Below are 20,442 nucleotides of genomic sequence, written 5' to 3' on the forward strand. Positions count from 1 at the left end.
TTGTTATGGACTAAAGGCCAATTGTGGAAGTTATAAAAAATGTTTGGGAACCAAATGTCTAAAGATAAAAAAAACCTCTGCCCTACACTATTGGCACTTATTGAGAGTGCTTCCTGGCTCTCTATGCCCTGCTCATCCTTCTAAATCAGTAATGAATGTAAAACTAAACTCTGTAAAGCAAAAGCCCCTGATTATCCAGGAGCAGGCTGATGTTACACACACCAAATACTATACTGGTATTTGCCTTTCTTTTACCAAAAACAATACACTATGCTGGCCTGGCTTGTTTGCCTCTGTAAAGCTGCATATGCCGTGTCTTGTTGTAATACTATTTGTATTTATTACATATTTACAGTATAAACAAATTTTTCTGTACCGCTCATATAAAAAACCAACAGGTTAATGTAACAAAAAGTCTTTTGTTTGCTCACATCTAGTAATCCATAGCAACCACCATAGCAACAAATCAGATGTTTGTCGACAGGTGAAAGCTACCTGCTGACTGATTGCTATGGGTTATTTTTAGACAAGTAACACACTTAAGACCATTTATTACATACTACCCAAATGTCTTCAGTCTGTTGCATGAAACTGAAACACTTGCAAGTCAGATATATTTGAATTTCCCTTATATATGTCTGCTATTGACTGGGATATGGACTCTACTGGTTTTATAGACATTGCCCCTATATTTACCAGCATCAGTGAATAAGTGAATTAGTGAATAAGACTGCTACACTGAGATTTTTGCTCCCCAGATCATTGACATAAGGCAAGCTCATCATCTTTACATTACATTGACTCATTTTGGTTTTATATCTTTACAGCATTTGTTGAATAAAGAATAAACATACCTGAGTAATAAGTTTTTTTTCTACAGAAGAAAAGGGTGGCAGTATGAAGAGTAATTAATAGTCACATCGACAGCTTTCTGTATCCTGCTACAACCTCAGCCTACTTAAAGAAGTCTGTATTTCACAAATGTTTGAGGACCTTAAACCTCACATTTTTTGACAAAATTCCTGTACATCTGAATCAATAAAATGGAAGAGCACAGCTTTATATACAGCAGAGGTGAAGTATGCTAGATTAGAGCAGGTACAAGTTTGGCCCTATATACACATCCTTTAGTTACTAGAATGTCAGCCAGCATTGTTTGATTACCCACTGATTACCAACTGATTTGCCAGCCAGTTTGATTTCCCACATTGGGACATGGGACCACTGCTGTTGATCTAAAGCAGGGGCAGGAACTGTATGGTTTGCTAGGTATTGTGAGCCACAGATGTGTGTAGGTAGGGCAGTAATTAGAGGCAAACATATTACACCGCTGTACTAGTCTGTACCAGCACCTCAAAACTAATGCTTAAAAATACACTCACAAATACTGCTTAGCAATCTTTGCAGGACTGGTCACTTAGGAACCAACCTATGGTGGTAATTACTGTGCTAGTTAGGGCTGCTACTATGCTTTTCAGGCAAGTGGACTGTATAAAAAATAAAACTACACCAATTAATATCTTTTATAGTATTCTACTTATTGGGCACTAGAGGGCAGCAGAACCTGTAAATTGAACAGACCGTTTTAACAATGTATCACCTAGACCTTTTTCTAATTTCATTTGGGCATATATGTCCCCAAACCCCTTCACTTCATTCTGTCATGGCTCTTCTGCAATCATACAACCTTCCACAGGTGTATTAAAAATATTTTTGCATTAACTGGTTCTATTAGCAATTGCCTGCGTCTCATATTTCTCCCCACTGATCCTGTCTCTCTGGGTTATGGTGCCCCCCCCCCCCCCGCCTAGCAGCAAACTGGTATAATCCTGCTGTGTGTCTCAGTGCCGCCTTGCTTGTAAAATGTAACCCCCTACTATCACTTTAGGCAGCAGAAGTAAAGTGGTGTTTATTGGGGGAAAATAATTAGAAGTCAGTCATTAGTGAAATTCGTCAGCCTTTGCCTGCTGTATGAGCTGTAGGGAATCTTTTGCAGCCTTGAGTTCCAAGTTGGTTACATAAATAGGATATACCAGGCAGCTAAGCCCAGCCTCGCTGTTCTGGTTCTGACCCCTCAGTATAGAATGCATTTCCACTTGAGTTGTGGGTGACACTTTTAGCTTTGGTATGCCAGCCTGCCATTGTCTCATACCAGCCCCAAGTCCAATGATGGTAACTGTATAGTGAAACAAAGAAAAATATTTCCTGTTCTGCAGGAGTAACCAATAGAAATCACATGACTGCTGGTAAGATTCAGACAGGCTGGTCATGGGCAGAAGTTTGTCTGATCCATTAATGATATTAAAGGGAGCAACATGAGCACAGAGTCAGAAGTCATACATTAAATCAGTCCAACTGTATGAATGAACCTGTGCGCGTGTGGCCAGTCTAACAATAAAAAGCCCCAACACATGGTTTGCATAATGGGATAATACTAGAGGAGTGCATATTTTATTTATTCCCAGACATGGCCCACCACATTGGGAGAATTGACTTTAATACCTCGATTATGAGAACGGAGTATAAAGCTGAGCAGCTGTACAGGGGCGTAACTTGATCAGTCTGATCCCATTTATTCTAGCATCAGCCTACTGCATACTTCATGTTACAATGCAAGCACTGCCGTTGCTGCTATACAACCTAATTGTAAGCTATTCAGAATAATAAAAACACACTTTCTGGCATATCCAATGGTATTCTAAACAATGTAGATTTAATCCTGCTGTGACCATTAGCTTTTCTCTCAATATAATTATCAACACTGTTAAATCCCATTATTTGTATACACAGTACAGCTGCAGAATAAAAGTCATTTATGGAAGATTTCTTTAAAAAAAAAAAATACAAAACTACCTAGAAGCTGCCTGAATTCAAGATCAGTTCCCATTTGGCAATCCTTCAGATTATGGTTAATGCCTGGCACATGTTCTTTAAGGCTGATATGAAAAGGCCCCTACGTGGGCCTGGAAGGCAGCAATAAGCAGATGTGTGCTTTTTCCGTGTCCTCACTCCACAATGAGAAAAGTACAAAAGGCTCCATCACAGACATGTGCTATTCAAGCTTGAAAAGAGAGAAAGTCACTTCCCAGGCCTTTAAAGTCTTGTAAAATCCCCATTTTGTACCAAATCCCCAATACTTTCATAGTCACTCTCTCCATGTGCAAGAAGCGTTTGGCCAGCATTGGTGTATAACATAGTCCTTTCCTCTTCTCTGCTTAAGTTAGCAATGGCTTCATACTCCGGATCAGGCCCTCCATTTGCTTTGTCCATCGCATGGGGCCCAGCTATGCTATCTGGGCTTTTATCAAGGTCTCTGACAGTGGCATAAGTACCATTGCAGGTGGTTGGGGATGTGTCCTGTGCAATATCCTGAATGTAAGCATAGTGGGAAAATTCCTCTTGAAGTTCGAAGGACTGCCCACTAGTTTTAGACACAGTGGAATACATGGCTGAAATCTAAAACAGAGACATCATATAAATAAGGGGCAATAACATGGAATGTAACATTTGTGTGCGTGCTTCCATACATTTTTGAGTGCACCTATTTCTTTCCAAACCTACTAACATGACTAAGGAAAAACTCACACCACTGGGGTGATAGGGTTTGTATAGCTGTGGTAAAGTGTAAGCTCCACAGGCTCAGGGAATGATGGAAAAACTGGGCATTCTCTGTATATTGAGGGCAGAAGCAGAAAACACCAAGCTTTTTGCTAGTTATTTATATGCAAAGGGCCCTGGGCTAATCCTGATTTGTGTAGAACTCCCAAGGTCTTATGATAATATTTTATATATTTGTTCTTACATTTTAGAGTAGAAATACTTACTTCAGAGTACTCTAAAGTATGTTTTGCGCAAGCCTACCCATTAACTGTTGAATAAGGGCTATACTTCCCCCATAACAGATACCATACCTGAAGTAGGCACCTAAGTAGTACAGAAAGCTTGCATTTTATCTTATCTTGTATTATCTACCTTATATTTCTGCCTTTACAGGACATGTAAAATAGCCTTTTTGCCACTCCTGTTGTTAAAAAGTTAATAGTAAGGCTGCAGCATCCTGTTAGTCAATCACTTAGGATTCCTTTTCCGCCTCTAACCCATTCGGCCCCTTCCCCTAGAAAATGACTTTGGCTCTTGGCTACTAAGCATGCTCAGTTCTTATCAACTTTGGTTACCAAACACACCCTCCAGTCTAGCAGCCAACGAAGAATTTCCACAGATATTCTGCTCTTGTGCACTCTGCTGGAGAAACATGCTTTTTTCCTAACCTCCTTGTCTTGAGCTCAGTATAACTTTTACAGGGCACAATCCAAGCAAGAGTTCTGATCAAAGTAAGTTCTGCCCGTGTAAGCCTGCATTCTTCATTGCATGAACTTTATGCACACATGTGCTGTTTGCAGATGTAAATGTCACTGAAGATGTGTGAGAGGGGCTGAGAGCAGCCAAAAAAGCTGGTATTTGTTTTAGGAAAATGTGATGGTGCTGGCAAACAGAGGGGATATATGCAGTACAATTGATGCCATTTGAGTGGGGAAGACCTGTCCAACTTATATACATGGTAGGAAAATGTAGGCTTTTACATGAGTTAACCGATGCTCATGCAGTCCCTATACACACACTCAGTTACTGCTAGTTATTTTATTGTGATTGATATGCTATTGAATAAATAGCTTATAGAGAATTATTATGTGCACACATTAATGGGCAGACAATCACAGGATATAAATGGGGTGCAACTGGAATTCTAGTGTCGTACTAATACAGTTACAGGCCAGGGTCCCCGATTAAAACACATAGAGAACTACTCTCATAAGAGCAGCCTGGAATGGAATACCTGCATGACTATTCTGATAAAAAAAAGTTAGACAGGTAAACCACTGGGCTTATTTATGATCTCGGGACAAATTTGCACCTGGACAGTTACCCAAAGGAACTAATCAGATGTTTGCTGTGATTGTTATACTTTCAGATGGCTAAACAAAAGCTAATTAGTGATTGGTTGCTGTGGGTTACTGCTCAGGTGCAAATTTGCCCAGTGTTGATAAATGATCCCAAGTTTTATTCAGTTGTACAAACACAAGGCCACAGTTAGTTTAGTATAATATGTATGTGAAGGTAAAGATAGCTCTGTATGCACATGCATTTGGAAGAGTCTTTTTTTTTTTAACCCAAATTAACTATAGCTATGTGCATAGTATAGCACACAGGTAATGGTATCATGAGTTACACAGGGAATTCTAAGTACATACATCTGTTTCTGTAAGACACGGATCCTCTTCTCGAGATTTGTAGGATACTAAACTTTGTCTCTGAAAGGAAAGAAAAAAAAGAAAGGAGAAAATCAATGGCTGGGTGATGCAGTGTCGGACTAGTCTACCAGAGATGTCCCAGTGGGCTTAGGCCGATCAATATTTTCACCCTGGACCTATATAAAAACTTATACAATCTGGCACTATCTATATCTAATTGCTGTGGGTCCAGGATGTCAGGCTCTGTAGTGGCCCCCAGGACACTCACTAACACTGTAGGTATGTTTATTTATCCCATCATAGCCACTGTTTTCCATTTCCAACCGCTGAATGAAAAATACTTACCTTATTTTTCGCCCTATAAGACGCTCCGGAATATAAGACGCACCCAATTTTAAAGGAGGAAAATCTAGAAAAATCTGCCAGTAGCACATCTGTCACTGTCCCGCCGCACACAGCCTGCCCAGCCCGGCATTGCCATTCCCAGCTACCCGTACATGTTGCAGCCGGAACCCGCCCCCACACACTATGGTCCAAAGGCGCACATCTCCCTGTCACCTGAGCACTGACATGACGGCACGGTGTCACACTGAGGGATACTTTCTGCATGTGAGAAGAGACGCCCGGCCCTCCCCCCACGGAATCTAAATGTACATGTAGTGCCTTATTGCCTCCTCCCCAGAAACACCTGCCCGGGCTGTGCGTCCCAGCGCTGTCACAGCAATAACACAAACTGTCTGAGTGTTTCGTTCCACTTGTGTTCCACTCATGTTCCTCTGTGCACCCACACTCACCTCATACTTGAGCGCGGCCCGCCTGCTCCATCATTTCTATTTACTACTCCCCACCCTACCCTACTAGCACCCAAGAGGCCCCCCAGTATGGGTAAGCAATGCGAATTTAAAAAATACGAAACCCCGCAACTTGCCATAGCGACGCTCGGTGTGACGTTCTGCGTTGTCAGACGTCCGGGGGGGGGCTGTCCCACAGTACTGCCGGGGGTTGCCCCATTCACTGAGGTGCCTGCTGATCCCATAGCCGCTCAGGCTGCTGAATGCTGTGCCTATTCCATGGCTGCAGAGCCGGCCTGAGACACTGAGGTGACACTCTCTGGGGCCAACTGGCGCCTGTACTCGAGCATGCTGGGAAACCTGAGTGGGGCTCAGGCGTATTCGTCGTATAAGACGCACCAACTTTTCCCCCCCAGTTTTGGGGAAGAAAAAGTGCGTCTTATACGGCGAAAAATACGGTAGATCTGAATAGACTATCATTTACGTTTAGCTGGCATGCTCCTCCTGCGGCTTCTCACCTACATTCAAAGCTTGTTCTGATGCAATGGGTTGTAGTTCAGCAGCATCTGGTGGTTCCGCCCTGGTTTAAACATACAACATCCCAAACAACACATATTGGCGTCGCAGAACATATGGGAATGATTGCTAAATACATTGAGTATATACATAATGTCCTGGCCTCTTTCCTCTAAACATGAGTCATGGATTGCAAAACTCAACTTGTTACCTTATTTCATCCCGAATGTGTTCTGAATTTATCCTATTTACCCACTGTGGTGGCTTTCTCTGCTCGTATACTCCACCTTTTATATATGGACTTTAAGGTTTTTGAAGTTAGAATAGGATCACTTTTTCCATGTAGTGAAGTATTTATATACCTTCTACTTAACTTTACGGTTTTATCTTCTACACAAGGTTAATGATAGCCTATTGTGTACAGAGGCTTTTTTTTTACCCCAATATATCTATATCTATCTATCTATTATATATATATATATATATATATATATATATATATATCTGACTGTGACGGCACTCTGATCCATATGTTCTGGGACTGTGGTATGTTTGAACAATATTGCTCTCAAATGCTGACTAACCTTAGTTACATAGTTACATAGGGTTGAAAAAAGACCAGTGTCCATCAAGTTCAACCCATCCAAGTAAACCCAGCACACCTAACCCACACCTACCAATCTATACACTCACATACATAAACTATAAATACAACCACTAGTACTAACTGTAGATATTAGTATCACAATAGCCTTGGATATTCTGATTGATCAAGAACTCATCCAGGCCCCTCTTAAAGGCATTAACAGAATCTGCCATTACCACATCACTAGGAAGGGCATTCCCCAGCCTCACTGCCCTCACCGTGAAAAACCACCTACGCTGCTTCAAATGGAAGCTCCGTTCCTCTAATCTAAAGGGGTGACCTCTGGTGCGTTGATTGTTTTTATGGGAAAAAAGAACACCCCCCATCTGCCTATAATCCCCTCTAATGTACTTGTACAGAGTAATCATGTCCCCTCGCAAGCGCCTCTTTTCCAGAGAAAACAACCTCAACCTCGACAGTCTAACCTCATAGTTTAAATCGTCCATCCCCTTAACCAGTTTAGTTGCAGTCTCTGCACTCTCTCCAGCTCATTAATATCCTTCTTAAGGACTGGAGCCCAAAACTGCACTGCATACTCAAGGTGAGGCCTTACCAGGGACCTATAAAGGGGCAAAATTATGTTCTCATCCCTTGAGTCAATGCCCTTTTTTATACAAGACAGCACTTTATTTGCTTTAGTAGCCACAGAATGACACTGCCTGGAATTAGACAACTTGTTATCAACAAAAACCCCTAGATCCTTCTCCATTAAGGAAACCCCTTGATCTTGATCTAATTTTGCAAACTAATCTCTATAGGGACCCTTAATTTGTTTTAAGGAAAGGAGACCAATTTGTTAATGTGCGCCAGGAATTAAGGGGGTGATTTATCATGGGTCAAGTTTGCTTTTTTTTTTTTATTCAAGTTTTTTTGCACTTAAAAAACTTAAATTCGAGTTAAGGTTCAGAAATTCGAATGTCTGGCTGTTTATGAAGTGCAAAAAACCTGAAAACTCTAATGTAAAAATTTGCCATGTAAAAGCTTGTGAGTTTCTATAGAATTCAATGGGAGCTGTCCTAGGCAAAGTCAAACCATATTCTAAAACTCAAACTTTTGTAGTTTTTAGAGCTTGTAAACTTGAAAAATTAGAGATGCTTTTTCATTAGAAAGTGTTTTCCTTATTAATTAAATAAGCAACCACTTGAAACTTGATAAATAAGCTGCCAATTGTCCAGTTGGAAGATCCCCCCCCATACCTCCAATTCAAAACTGGAGCAAAACTATGAATCACCTATTTGTGTCAAGTAACATGGTAAAATTTGGTAGCTTTGTTTAAGCAACGACCCTGGCTAATAACCATTCCTGGTACTATACCCTAGGCACATAGTAGTAATAGAATTAGTACCTTTCCTATTGTCCTCTATGTTAATACAATTATTCATACAAGGTTCTGACAATGCCGACACACAATCTTCCTGTTGTTTCATATACTTAATTTCGCATAAATCATATTTAGAAACTCATGACCAGCACATCTTATATTAACACATATTGTTCCAGTGGCTGCAGAGCATCTCAGCAGAGATTTATTTTAAATCAGTTTTTCAATAAACCTACTTTGTCATCTTGACTTGCACCCTCTATATTTTCCTTCAAGGCTTCTGGTTCTGCTTCTGGTTCTGCTTCCGGTTCCTTGCTTTGCACATTTTCATTTTCATCCAATAGTTTCTTGGGAAGTGGAGGTGGAACGTCCTCTTCTTGGGAAGTTGGGGTGCTGCCAGCACTTTGTGTGTTGATGCTCTGTCGGCTTTTCCTGTTGTGATCCACAGAAGCATATTCTGCCCCAGCCTCTATCCTAAATTCTTGTCTCTTAGGGCTTACAGCATCCATGGATCTCTCTGTTTCTTCATTGAGGGGCAGTGCATGAGCATCCTTTATTTCTTTTACAGTTTCATACAGTGAATCCTCAATAATATTCTCATGGGAGGAACTATCCTTTAGCACCTCATAGGGCCCTTCATTCCCAAGAGGTAACTCATTCTCATCATCTTCTGCTGGGCTTATAGTCTCTAGGTTACTGTTAGGTGGAATTCTAGGCAGCTCTCGGCTTTGGTGGCACCTTATTGATTTTGATGTGCAGTCCTGAAGGTCGCACAGGTCAGGCAGGGAGCCCTGTACATCCTCGTATGGCTGAATGCAGGCAGCGCTGCTGTCTTCTGAAACTGCAGGAAAAGCAACATTCATATTCAGAGGCGTTTTGAATTAACTACTCAGTACTGCAAAGTAAGAAAATACATACAGGTATGGAACCAGAATGTGCAGGACTTGGAGCTTTCAGGATAGGGGATCTTTTCGTGTTTAAAAAAAAATCATTTACAAATGAATAGCTAGTAAGGGTTAATTTTATCTTATTTAGAATCAAGTACAAGGTACTGTTTTATTGCAGAGAAAAAGGAAATCATTTAAAAAATATTTGAATTATTTGATTATAATGTAATTTATCGGGTATGGGCTTCCCATAATCCAAAGCTTTCTAGATGGCAGGTTTCCGGATAACAGAACCCATACCTGTACTTTGGAAATTGTGTTTATGTAAAGGGGAACTTAAATGTAATATGAACTTCAAATAACTGAAATAAAGTCTAGAGATAATCAATTTGATGTACTATCCCCCTCTCAGCATCTACATAAAGGTTGGTGTCAGTTTATGGAAATTGCAGTTTTAAAGTGAAGGCGACGTGCTGTATTCCTTTCCTACAACAATCATCTGTTATATGCCGACGCAAATAGGTGCTCAGGATATTCGGATACGAGTGTATGAGGAACACGTACAATCACTCTCTTCCTAGCACCGAATGACAATATGAATGTCGACAACAGATGTCACAATGTAGATAATTAATGTAATTACACTGACTGCTGCCTTTGTCCATGTTAGCTAATGTACTGGAGCTACTCACCATCACCATTACTGACTGCACCATTTCGGTAACTGGCCGGTGCCTCTGTGCCCAGGCTTGTAACAGAGTGGCTGTATGTTTCCTTATCAGAAGGCTGCAGTTTCCAAATAAAAAAAAAGGTTACTTTTACTTTATGAAATGTAACCTTTACAAGATATTCCACAAGCAGATAAAATGCACCATGCAAAAAAGAAAGAGCATGCATATGTACAAAAAGTAATATTTGCTTCAGTAAATGTTATAAAGAAAAATGATAAAAATGGACAAATGAACACATTTTCTTGAAATCTCCACAATTTGCATTGGCTGTAACAGGGCTACAGTAATTCATCTGTTCTGTAACATATAACAAGCCATACACCAAAGACATAATAAAAAAATCATGGAACATTAGGAAAGTGGAGTTACTAATAGTTCACATCTTTATATTATTTGAAATGCCTATGGCTCAGTTGTAGTAGAATGAATGCAAACATCTGAGTTCAGTGCCATAGTTATACAGTATCTCTACAGTATCAGAGTGTCAGTAGGCACTGGGATAGGTTGTGGCTTAATTATCATTTAACAAATGGGTGTGAATAGGTATATGCTGTTCCATACAAACATTTGCCTGAGACGCACATTAGATGCACATGTTCATACATGTAGTTAATAGCAGATTTGCTTACCGCTGTCATTAGATTCTCATGGTCCCCATTCTGATGTTTCTTTTTCTTCTCTCTGTTGAAAGAAACAAACCATATTTATGTAGTTCCTACCTGATATAGATAAGCACCTTTAGTTTCAGCACAGTCTCTCATTTCTAATGAATAATACCTTATATAGTGTAGGCTGCCCTATCAAGTTTGTAGTCAGATGCAAAGCAAAAGGGGATCTGGGACCAAGTTACAATACTGATGATTGTTTTCCCCATCTGGAGCGCAGGCACCTCTGATGGTGGAAACGATATTTTGATGAGAATTGTCCTTTAATTATGGAAAGTAATCTATAGCTTGTGGTGCCCTGTTCTACAGATAAAGTCATTGCCCCTCAGATGACCGCAGGAGAATGCTGGATCTATAGTTCAACAGCAAAAGCTTTTCAGATTTAACATCCAGACTGTGGAAGCCAAAGTGCATTTTGCCACTTTCTTATTCTTTGCGATAGTACATCTTCTTGCTTACTTTTTGTTAACTGTATCCTACCCATGCTATATATAAGTAAATAAGGTATCAGCCTTGCCTGTAACAGCTGGAACACAGAAAGAGGAGTATGGAGAGGAAGATGATGGTTGACACAGCAGCCAGCCCACCCCATGCCATGAACGCTGCTTGTTCCCCACTCAGGTCATTACTTGGGCTTCCCGCCATCTCCTGTACAATGGGAGCCATTCTTAGTGTATGGTTATCTGCTCAGAGGGGGACTTCATTTGTGGGAACACACTGTCCTGCTTCCTGGAAATAAACAAGCACAGTGTAACAGAAATGTACATATAGCACTCGGGCATACACAGCAAACAAAACAGGAAGAAACAGAACTCAATATATGCATTTTATATTCCATGTAATCTCCCACTGGATTTCTGTGTGTCCTGCTCTTAAGCTGGCCATACATGCCCCAACTTGGCTGGGCATTTTCGGTGATTTAAGCTATACCACACATCTGGCCACGTATGACCAGTCAGGGGGCCATTAAGACTAAAAAAATCCTGCAATACGGTGGAACTGAAGTACCGTACAATTTGGACCTTGGAGTGGACTTCAATGGATCTGATGTAATAATGTTTCAGAAGAACATTAGCCATAGCTGTACTGTATGCAGCCACCATGGTTATTGGTATAGAAAGTTGCTGTGTGTGAGTGCCTCTCTATCACATTGCATGGTGTCAGAGGCTAAAGCGCTGTCATGGATGTAAACACATGAGCTTTGCACCTTTCAATTTAGAGCATTTATAGCAAAAAGATCTCGAGTGTGTAAGTTTGAGCTAATGTTCCCTTTAAGCTGTGAGCATACATACACATAGTGACACCAATAGGCAAAATACATTGTGCAGAGAACAGATAATTACAATATGCATCTGTATACAAAATTCAGCATTTTACTATGTGCCCTCCTGCAGATATGCTGGCCGCAGCTTTTAAAAAGCACATACACACAACCAACCAAAAAGGGGGATGGATAGATGGGAAAGTGACAGGGACCACAGCATCTCCTCACTATACTTGTTTTGGCTGTTAGACCTTCCCTATGGATGATCCAGTCACAAAATATCTGTCCATGTGGCCAGCCTGTTGCATAACCCACAAGTGGACAATTCATGGCTACCCTAGCTCTGCTCCTTGTCTGCCCACAGCCAGCTGCCCTTTCACAAACCCAAAAAATACACCGACACTTGGAAATAAATATTTACTTACACTGCTGGATCCTCTTCTACTCACATAGAAGCACCTTATACATTAACCCAAACAATAACCTGCCCAGCCGCCCTCTTCTGGGCATCCCTTCAGCTGTTGTAACTTATATTTTTATTTGTTTTTTGTTTCACTTACACAAATGAACATAGCATATTCCCTTCAGCTGTTTTATTCATATCTGATATGTTCAATATGCTTAATGTGCTTGTTCTATAATAAAAGATAAACTAATAAGAATCATATTAGAGTTTACAGAATCCTCTGATTTTATTAAGGGTTACTATAATTTCTACGAAAGTCAGATATCAAAAAATCTGAAATGAAACAGCACATGCAGGAAAAAGTCATAAAAACTGCTAATTTTTCAACTTGTCACACGATAACTGCAACTTTTTCGTACTGTTGCACAAAAGCCAGCGTCAATCCCAATTTGAAGCAAAGAAAGATCTTCGGAATTGTCGCACATAGTAAAACTTTTTTTCCCAGAAAATTTTAGCGCTGAAAAATCCAAAATTGGGGAAAAAAAATCCCCCAAAAAGGCACCCCTACTTACACATAAGTACACCCCCTTTCCCTTGTGCTTCTGTATGTTTTCTCCAAGCCATAATACAGAATGTAAATAAACACAAAACAGAGTTTATTGGGACTGAGGGAAAATGGATTTTAGTATAACTGACGTCCCTATAAACTGCACTAACCCCTACAAGCAATAGAACAGGAAGGGAGGAATATTCTTATACAGACATAAGCACCAGTTTGGCAAAAGCTGCTTTTTAAGGTGATGCCAGATCAAAATGGTAGGTAGGGTTTCTACCCAGCCAGTATTTGCCAGTAAATTTGTAAGGATGGTCACCCTGCCCATAACCCCTGCCTTTCTTCACTCTCTTCATGGCAGAACGCTCCTTTTTAAATAGAGGCCAACTTCTGTGCCACCCAATTACCCACCCGCCCATCTGCCCCTTTCCCACCCCATTTACCCATTCTCCTGCCTAGCCCACCCATTTCCCCAACCCCCCCCCCCCCCATCTAAAGGCTGGTAATAAAACAAAAAGGTGGTGGCAACCTAATGGTAGGGATTAACAAAGGTAACATTTTGACCATGACTCTGCTCTAATCCAGAGATACATTTTCACCGCACAATTTTCCATTCGTTTATTGGTTTTGGCAGCAATAAAATCAGCATATGTCACAATATTAATGAACACTTTGATACAAAACCACAGTGCCAATGGGTTATCACATGCCTAGTCAGCAATATAAATGCATTACTATTCTTTTAAAAACCCTCCACTTATATAACATGCAAACTGCTCAATGAAAGAGCTGCTGTGTGAGGGAGTAATGCTAGTGTATTACTGTGTGGCCTCTGCCCTAAAACATGTTGAGACTTAAGAGTGTGGAGACTTTGTATGTCAGCCTGAGCTAGGGCCATGCAAATGACTGTATGTACCAGGGTTATGCTCTCAGGATACTAAGTAACATGCCACAGGCGCCAAGCTTGGATCCCTGCCAGCAAGAAGGGTTTATTTCAGGCCATTGCATACAGGATTAAGAGGTTGTGGACTGTGTTCTTGAACCTGTGGCTCAATAGCTACTGAAGCAATCCTGTATCAGCTGTGGAATACTAAAGTGTACAGCTATACTATCAGAAAAACAATTAACCAAATAATAATAATAATTTAAATCATGCCAGCTATTAAACGTTTTTACCAAATTGGCATAAACATTGTAAATATTGCACTTTTACCCTGAGCCACCATTTTATGTCTGTGTGTCGCTGATCACCTGAAAGGAAATAATGCAGGTTCTCCAGCACAGTCTCCTTATGAAAGGAATTACCCAATAGTTTTTTTGTGAAGAAGGCTTAAATGCCCCCCTATTAAAGAGAAGGTCAAAGAGTACCACTTCAAAACTCATATCCAATCATATGTTTCATGTCTCTGGCGTTAGTATGTGGCTACTGCTGCGGTGTCCTTCCCACTCTAGTTGCCGCCACAGGCGCCTGTGTGACACTGTCCTACTTTCATGGATTCACCTCTGCCTCAATGGACAAAGACAGTACAAGCTAATCAGCCACCATCCTCCGGGAGTCCCCCCCGCGTGCTCTATTGATGGAGCAGCCTCACAGCCACCACAATTATACTGTCTAATGAGCTGAGACTAATGAAATTATAAAAAATCTTTTGAACTAATGAAAAACAGGTTTCTCCCTATAGATTTTATTAGGCGCTGATATATAGCAGAGACTCCATTCTAATGAAACATCATCTTCCAGCGATCACTGGAATTCACTCACCAGACCCCACAGCATGCATTCTATCATCTTTATTATTATCATCCATGATTTATAAATGCCAGGAATTTCCCAGAGTGCTCCACTATTAATATATACAAAAAGTAATGAGCTTACAGTGGAGAGAAGTTACACTCAGGGGCTTATTAATCAAATTTGAATTTGTGTAATTTTAGAGGTTTTTTCAACCTCCCTTTTTTCCCCCTTATTTATTACAAAATAAGATTTAAAAAAATGTGCTTGCAAAAAAAAAAAAAGAAAAACCTTGACTAGCGCCCCCCATCCCCCCAAAAATCCAGAAAACTCAAATACAGGTATAGGACCTGTTATCCAGAGTGCTCAGGACAAAGAGTATTCCGGATAAGGGGTCTTTCTGTAATTTGGATCTCCATACCTTAAGTCTACTAAAAAAAAAACATTAATTAAACCCAATAGGATTGTTTTGCATCCAATAAGGGGTAATTATATCTTAGTTGGGATCAAGTACAAGGTACTGTTTTATTATTACAGAGAAAAGGAAATCATTTAACCATTAAATAAACCCAATATGGCTGTTCTGCCCCCAATAAGGGGTAATTATATCTTAGTTGGGATCAATTACAAGATACTGTTTTATTATTACAGAGAAAAAGGAAATCAGTTTTAAAATTTTAAATTATTTGATTAATATGGAGTCTATGGGAGACAGGCTTTCTGTAATTCGGAACTTTCTGGGTAATGGGTTTCCAGATAAGGGATCCCATACCTGTACTTAGAAATTAAAGGACCACAAAAAAACCCATAGGATAGCTCCCATTGACTTCTAAATGACCTTGCAAGATTTTAGCATAATTATTCCATTCGCATTTTTCGTGGTTTTGATGCATAAAAAAGAAAGATTTGCAGTTTTTCTCAGTAAAACAATCGTGATTATTAGAGCAAACAATTAGACAAATCTCAGAAAAACTAAACATACAACCACTGCTAAATGTGGCCCCTCAGATCCTTAGAGATTTGGTTAAGCTATGTCACAACTGGTCACACGTTGCGTCGGCAAACCACTAAATTAGAAGTCAAAAAAATCAATTTGTATCCGGGGGCTTGACTATAAACAGCCTAAATTGTCATTGTGGAATATCAGCAGGAATGAATGCACTGTTGTATTATTATTTTTAATAACAAGGAATTGTAAAAATAATATATTTCCCCTTTAACCCTTTCCCTGCCAAGACCGTAGGTACTACGTTGTTTTAAAAAAAGCAGTTGCCTGCCAACGCCGTAGTACCTACGGTCTTCCTGCCTGAGCGCTTCTCTCTGCACCGGCGGCAGAAGCCGCCGGTGCAGAGAGACAGATGTGCCCCCAACCCCTTCGGCAACGAGCCGAGGGGGTTGGGGGGGATGGTCCTGCGATGCGATTGTCGCAGGACCATCCTACAAGCAGCAGATGCGATCGCATCGCATCTGCTGCTTGTACAGCTTCCTGCTTCCCCCCCCCAGAGCCGCCTCCCACCTACTTCCTCGGCGACTGCAGGAAGGAGAAGCAGGGAACCGATCTGACCTTCAGACAGGTAAGTGTGACTTTATTTTTTGTTATACACACTTTTACACACACTTACACACATTTATATACATTTATATACATTTATACACACATACAACACAATTTAGCACAGGGTTTTTTTTTTTTTTTTCCACTTTGCACACTCATATACACTCATATACACTTATATACACTCATATACACTCATATACACACTGTCACACAACTTTTACATGTGCACATGTATACACAAACTCACAAAAACTTTTTTAAAAAAAAAATTTTTTTTTTCATTTTACTTCTTTTTTTTTTTTTTTATTTCCCCCAAAAACTGTTTATTTTGACAGCGTGACTATTGGATCAGATATTCTGACCACTAATTATGCTGTCGTGTGACTTTATTTTGTTGTTTCATTGATTTGCACATTTTTATCCCTATATTAGTGTTCCTGATCTGTTTTAGCGTAGCTTTGCCATGTGTAACTTTGGTGTACAAAAATAACTTTACCTATTTTGAATTCATCAGAATGTGTACTTTCCAAAAATATATGGTTTTCTGGGGGTCCCTGTGTAGTTTGGGGGTCTTACTGCATAAAATAGGCTGTCAGGGGGCTCTGTGTGCAAAAGCTGAGCTGGCAGGCGAGAAATCCTTATGCGCTATTTTCATTTTGGGGTCAGTACATACCGCAGACTTTGGTATATCTATGCATATTGGGCATCAATCTGTTCAGTAGGCCTCTGGTGTTCCTATTGGGGGTGAGTTGCCTTTGTACGCAAGAAATTGTGTGAGATAAATGCGGCAAACTGCAACATTTTTATGCGATTTTCTCAAATGTCATAAAAACCACTAACTTTAGGAAAGCTTTGCAGATGGGTACTTTGGTGTAGAAAGGACTCTTTACCCTTGTTGGATTTGTCAGAATGTGTACTTTCCAAAAATATATGGTTTTCTGGGGGTCCCTGTGTAGTTTGGCGGTCTTACTGCATATAATAGGCTGTCAGGGGGCTCTGTGTGCAAAAGCTGAGCTGGCAGGCGAGAAATCCTTATGCGCTATTTTCATTTTGGGGTCAGACTTACCGCAGACTTTGGTATATCTATGCATATTGGGCATCAAACTGTTCAGTAGGCCTCTGGTGTTCCTATTTGGGGTGAGTTGCCTTTGTACGCAAGAAATTGTGTGAGATAAATGCGGCAAACTGCAACATTTTTATGCGATTTTCTCAAATGTCATAAAAACTACTAACTTTAGGAAAGCTTTGCAGATTGGTACTTTGCTGTAGAAAGGACTCTTTACCCTTGTTGGATTTGTCAGAATGTGTACTTTCCAAAAATATATGGTTTTCTGGGGGTCCCTGTGTAGTTTGGCGGTCTTACTGCATATAATAGGCTGTCAGGGGGCTCTGTGTGCAAAAGCTAAGTTGGCGAGAAATCCATATGCGCTATTTTCATTTTGGGTTCAGTACACACCACAGACTTTGGTATATCTATGCATATTGGGCATCAAACTGTTCAGTAGGCCTCTTGTGTTCCTATTTGGGGTGATTTGCCATGGTATGCAAGAAATTCTGTGAGATAAATGCGGCAAACTGCAATATTTTATGCGATTTTCTGAAATGTCATAAAAACCGCTAGCTTTAGGAAAGCTTTGCGGCTTGGTACTTTGGAGTAGAAAGACATGGGTACCCATTTTAGATTCGGGGGAATGTGTACTTTCCAAAAATATATGACTTTCTGGGGTGAATGTACTTTTTACTAGCTTTATCCCACATGTAATGATGTAAATGTTGATTTTGCCGAAGCTGAAATGACAGAAATGACAGTACATATGGGTATATGTTCACATTCGGGCCCCTACATGCCACATACTTAGGTAAACCTATACATATTGGGCATCAAACTGTTCAGTAGACCTCTGGGGTTCATATTTAGGGTGTTTTGTCTTGGTACCTAATGACCTGTAGAAAATAAGATGCTGCATAATTGAAGTTTTGAGGTGATTTTTGGAAATGCCATAAAAATTGTCAAACTTAGGAAAGCTTTATGGCTTGGTACTGTGGAGTAGAAAGACATGGGTACCCATTTTAGATTCGGGAGAATGTGTACTTTCCAAAAATATATGACTTTCTGGGGTGAATGTACTTTTTACTAGCTTTATCCCACATATAATGATGTAAATGTTGATTTTGCAGAAGCTGAAATGACAGAAATGACAGTACATAAGGGTATATGTTCACATTGGGGCCCCTACATGCCACATACTTAGGTAAACCTATACATATTGGGCATCAAACTGTTCCGTAGACCTCTGGGGTTCATATTTAGGGTGTTTTGTCTTGGTACCTAATGACCTGTAGAAAATAAGATGCTGCATAGTGGAAGTTTTGAGGTGATTTTTGGAAATGCCATAAAAATCGTCAAACTTAGGAAAGCTTTATGGCTTGGTACTGTGGAGTAGAAAGACATGGGTACCCATTTTAGATTCGGGGGAATGTGTACTTTCCAAAAATATATGGCTTTCTGGGGTGAATGTACTTTTTACTAGCTTTATCCCACATGTAATGATGTAAATGTTGATTTTGCAGAAGCTGAAATGACAGAAATGACAGTACATATGGGTGTATGTTCACATTGGGGCCCCTACATGCCACATACTTAGCTAAATCTATACATATTGGGCATCAAACTGTTCAGTTGACCCCTGGCATTCATATTTAGGGTGTTTTATTTGGTTACTTTATGACCTTTAGGAGTTAAGATACTATAGACTGGAAGCTTTGAAGCGATTTTAAAAAAAATTCACAAATTTTGATAAAAACCAATAACTTTAGGAAAGCATTACGACTTGATAGTTTGGAGTAGACAGACAGTTGTGCCTATTCTGGATTCCCCAGAATCTCTTCTTTCTAAAAATGTAAAATTTTCTGGGATAAACCTTCTATTAGCGGAATTTTTGCCCTTGAAATCTAAAGTATGCAGCTTTCTGGAGCAGTGCTTTGGAAATTTGGTAATGTACTGCTGGGAGTTTTTGACCTATACATGTGAGAAATCTCCATAAAACTATATATATTTGGTATTGGCACATTCAGGAGACATGGGACTTTCAAAATCAGGTGTATTTTCATGCATAAAATAATTTTTGTTTCTGGTATGTGTGTTTATATTATGGAAAATATAATTTTTTTTCATTTTTTAGACATTTAGAAGCCTATATCTTGTTACAAAATTGGAATTACACAAAAATTCTACCATATTTTAAAAGCTTAGGTTGTCCTGAAAAAAACAATATATTGTTTTCCTGGGTAAACTAAAAGTTCCCCCAAGGAAAGGCCCCTAAAGTGAAACAGTGCAAAATGTTCAAAAACTGTCTGGCAGTAGAAGTTCCGCTTTGTTCAAAACGGCTGGCAGTGAAAGGGTTAAAACAAGAGGAATCAAATAGTAGAAGCCCTCAGCTTTATCTTCCTTGTGTCTGAAATCTGTGTGCGCGCATCTCTGTGTGCGCGCATCTCTGTGTGCGCGCATCTCTGTAAGATAAGATGGCTCTTTCAGGCACTCATTTACATATAGCATTTAGAGAGCGCGGAGTGGGCACATAATGGGCGACGGGTGCATAATCACCCCTGATTAATGAAACAATATCTTGCAAAAGCCACACCGAGTGCAGATAAATCATATATAAAAGGTGAAAATCAGCATTATCAGCTTTAACTTAATGCCAGAAAAGAAAAAGCAGTTATGATGCTGAAGAGGAAAGAAGGGCATTAATTCAATTAAGCTGGCTAATTAGCTTGCCTTGTCATCTCCGATTTGTGTGTGCTGTTTATTCAGACAGATAAATCAGCCATAGTTCCCTGGGCTGTCATTAATATATTCTATAGTGAATCCAGGCGAGACACTAGAACCATCCATCTGCAGTTCAAAGAAGAAATGTAGATTCTGCATCAGGTTTCCAAAAATGCCCTTTTTACCTCCTTATAGTGTGCACTGTAAAGGGACCACAGCACTTAGCGACTCGTGATTGCATACATTACATTTCCATTTAAACCAGATACTAGAGTCATTCCTTTGGCTGTCAGAGGCTACGGGATGTAGTTCTGCAAGAGATGGAGGGCTGCAGAGTGCAATCAGTTTCTTTAT

General features: G+C 40.0%; 1 protein-coding gene across 6 annotated transcripts in view; it reads right to left on the reverse strand.

Annotated features, from left to right (window-relative positions):
• Positions 1-884: 884 nt before the first annotated feature.
• pag1 (phosphoprotein membrane anchor with glycosphingolipid microdomains 1) overlaps positions 885-20,442 on the reverse strand; it is an 80,919-nt gene continuing 61,361 nt past the window's right edge. For all 6 annotated transcript variants that reach the window (XM_002936621.5, XM_004915161.4, XM_004915163.4 and 3 more), the window contains 6 exons: positions 11,324-11,535; positions 10,771-10,822; positions 10,103-10,196; positions 8,760-9,364; positions 5,250-5,309; positions 885-3,456 (listed from right to left, as the gene is read on the reverse strand). In XM_002936621.5, coding sequence (XP_002936667.1) covers positions 3,094-3,456; positions 5,250-5,309; positions 8,760-9,364; positions 10,103-10,196; positions 10,771-10,822; positions 11,324-11,472 — 1,323 coding nt within the window. In that variant the 5' untranslated portion in view covers positions 11,473-11,535 and the 3' untranslated portion in view covers positions 885-3,093. The remainder of the gene's footprint in view (positions 3,457-5,249; positions 5,310-8,759; positions 9,365-10,102; positions 10,197-10,770; positions 10,823-11,323; positions 11,536-20,442) is intronic.

The sequence above is a fragment of the Xenopus tropicalis genome, chromosome 6 (assembly GCF_000004195.4).
Source record: "Xenopus tropicalis strain Nigerian chromosome 6, UCB_Xtro_10.0, whole genome shotgun sequence".
Classification (NCBI taxonomy): Eukaryota; Metazoa; Chordata; class Amphibia; order Anura; family Pipidae; genus Xenopus; species Xenopus tropicalis.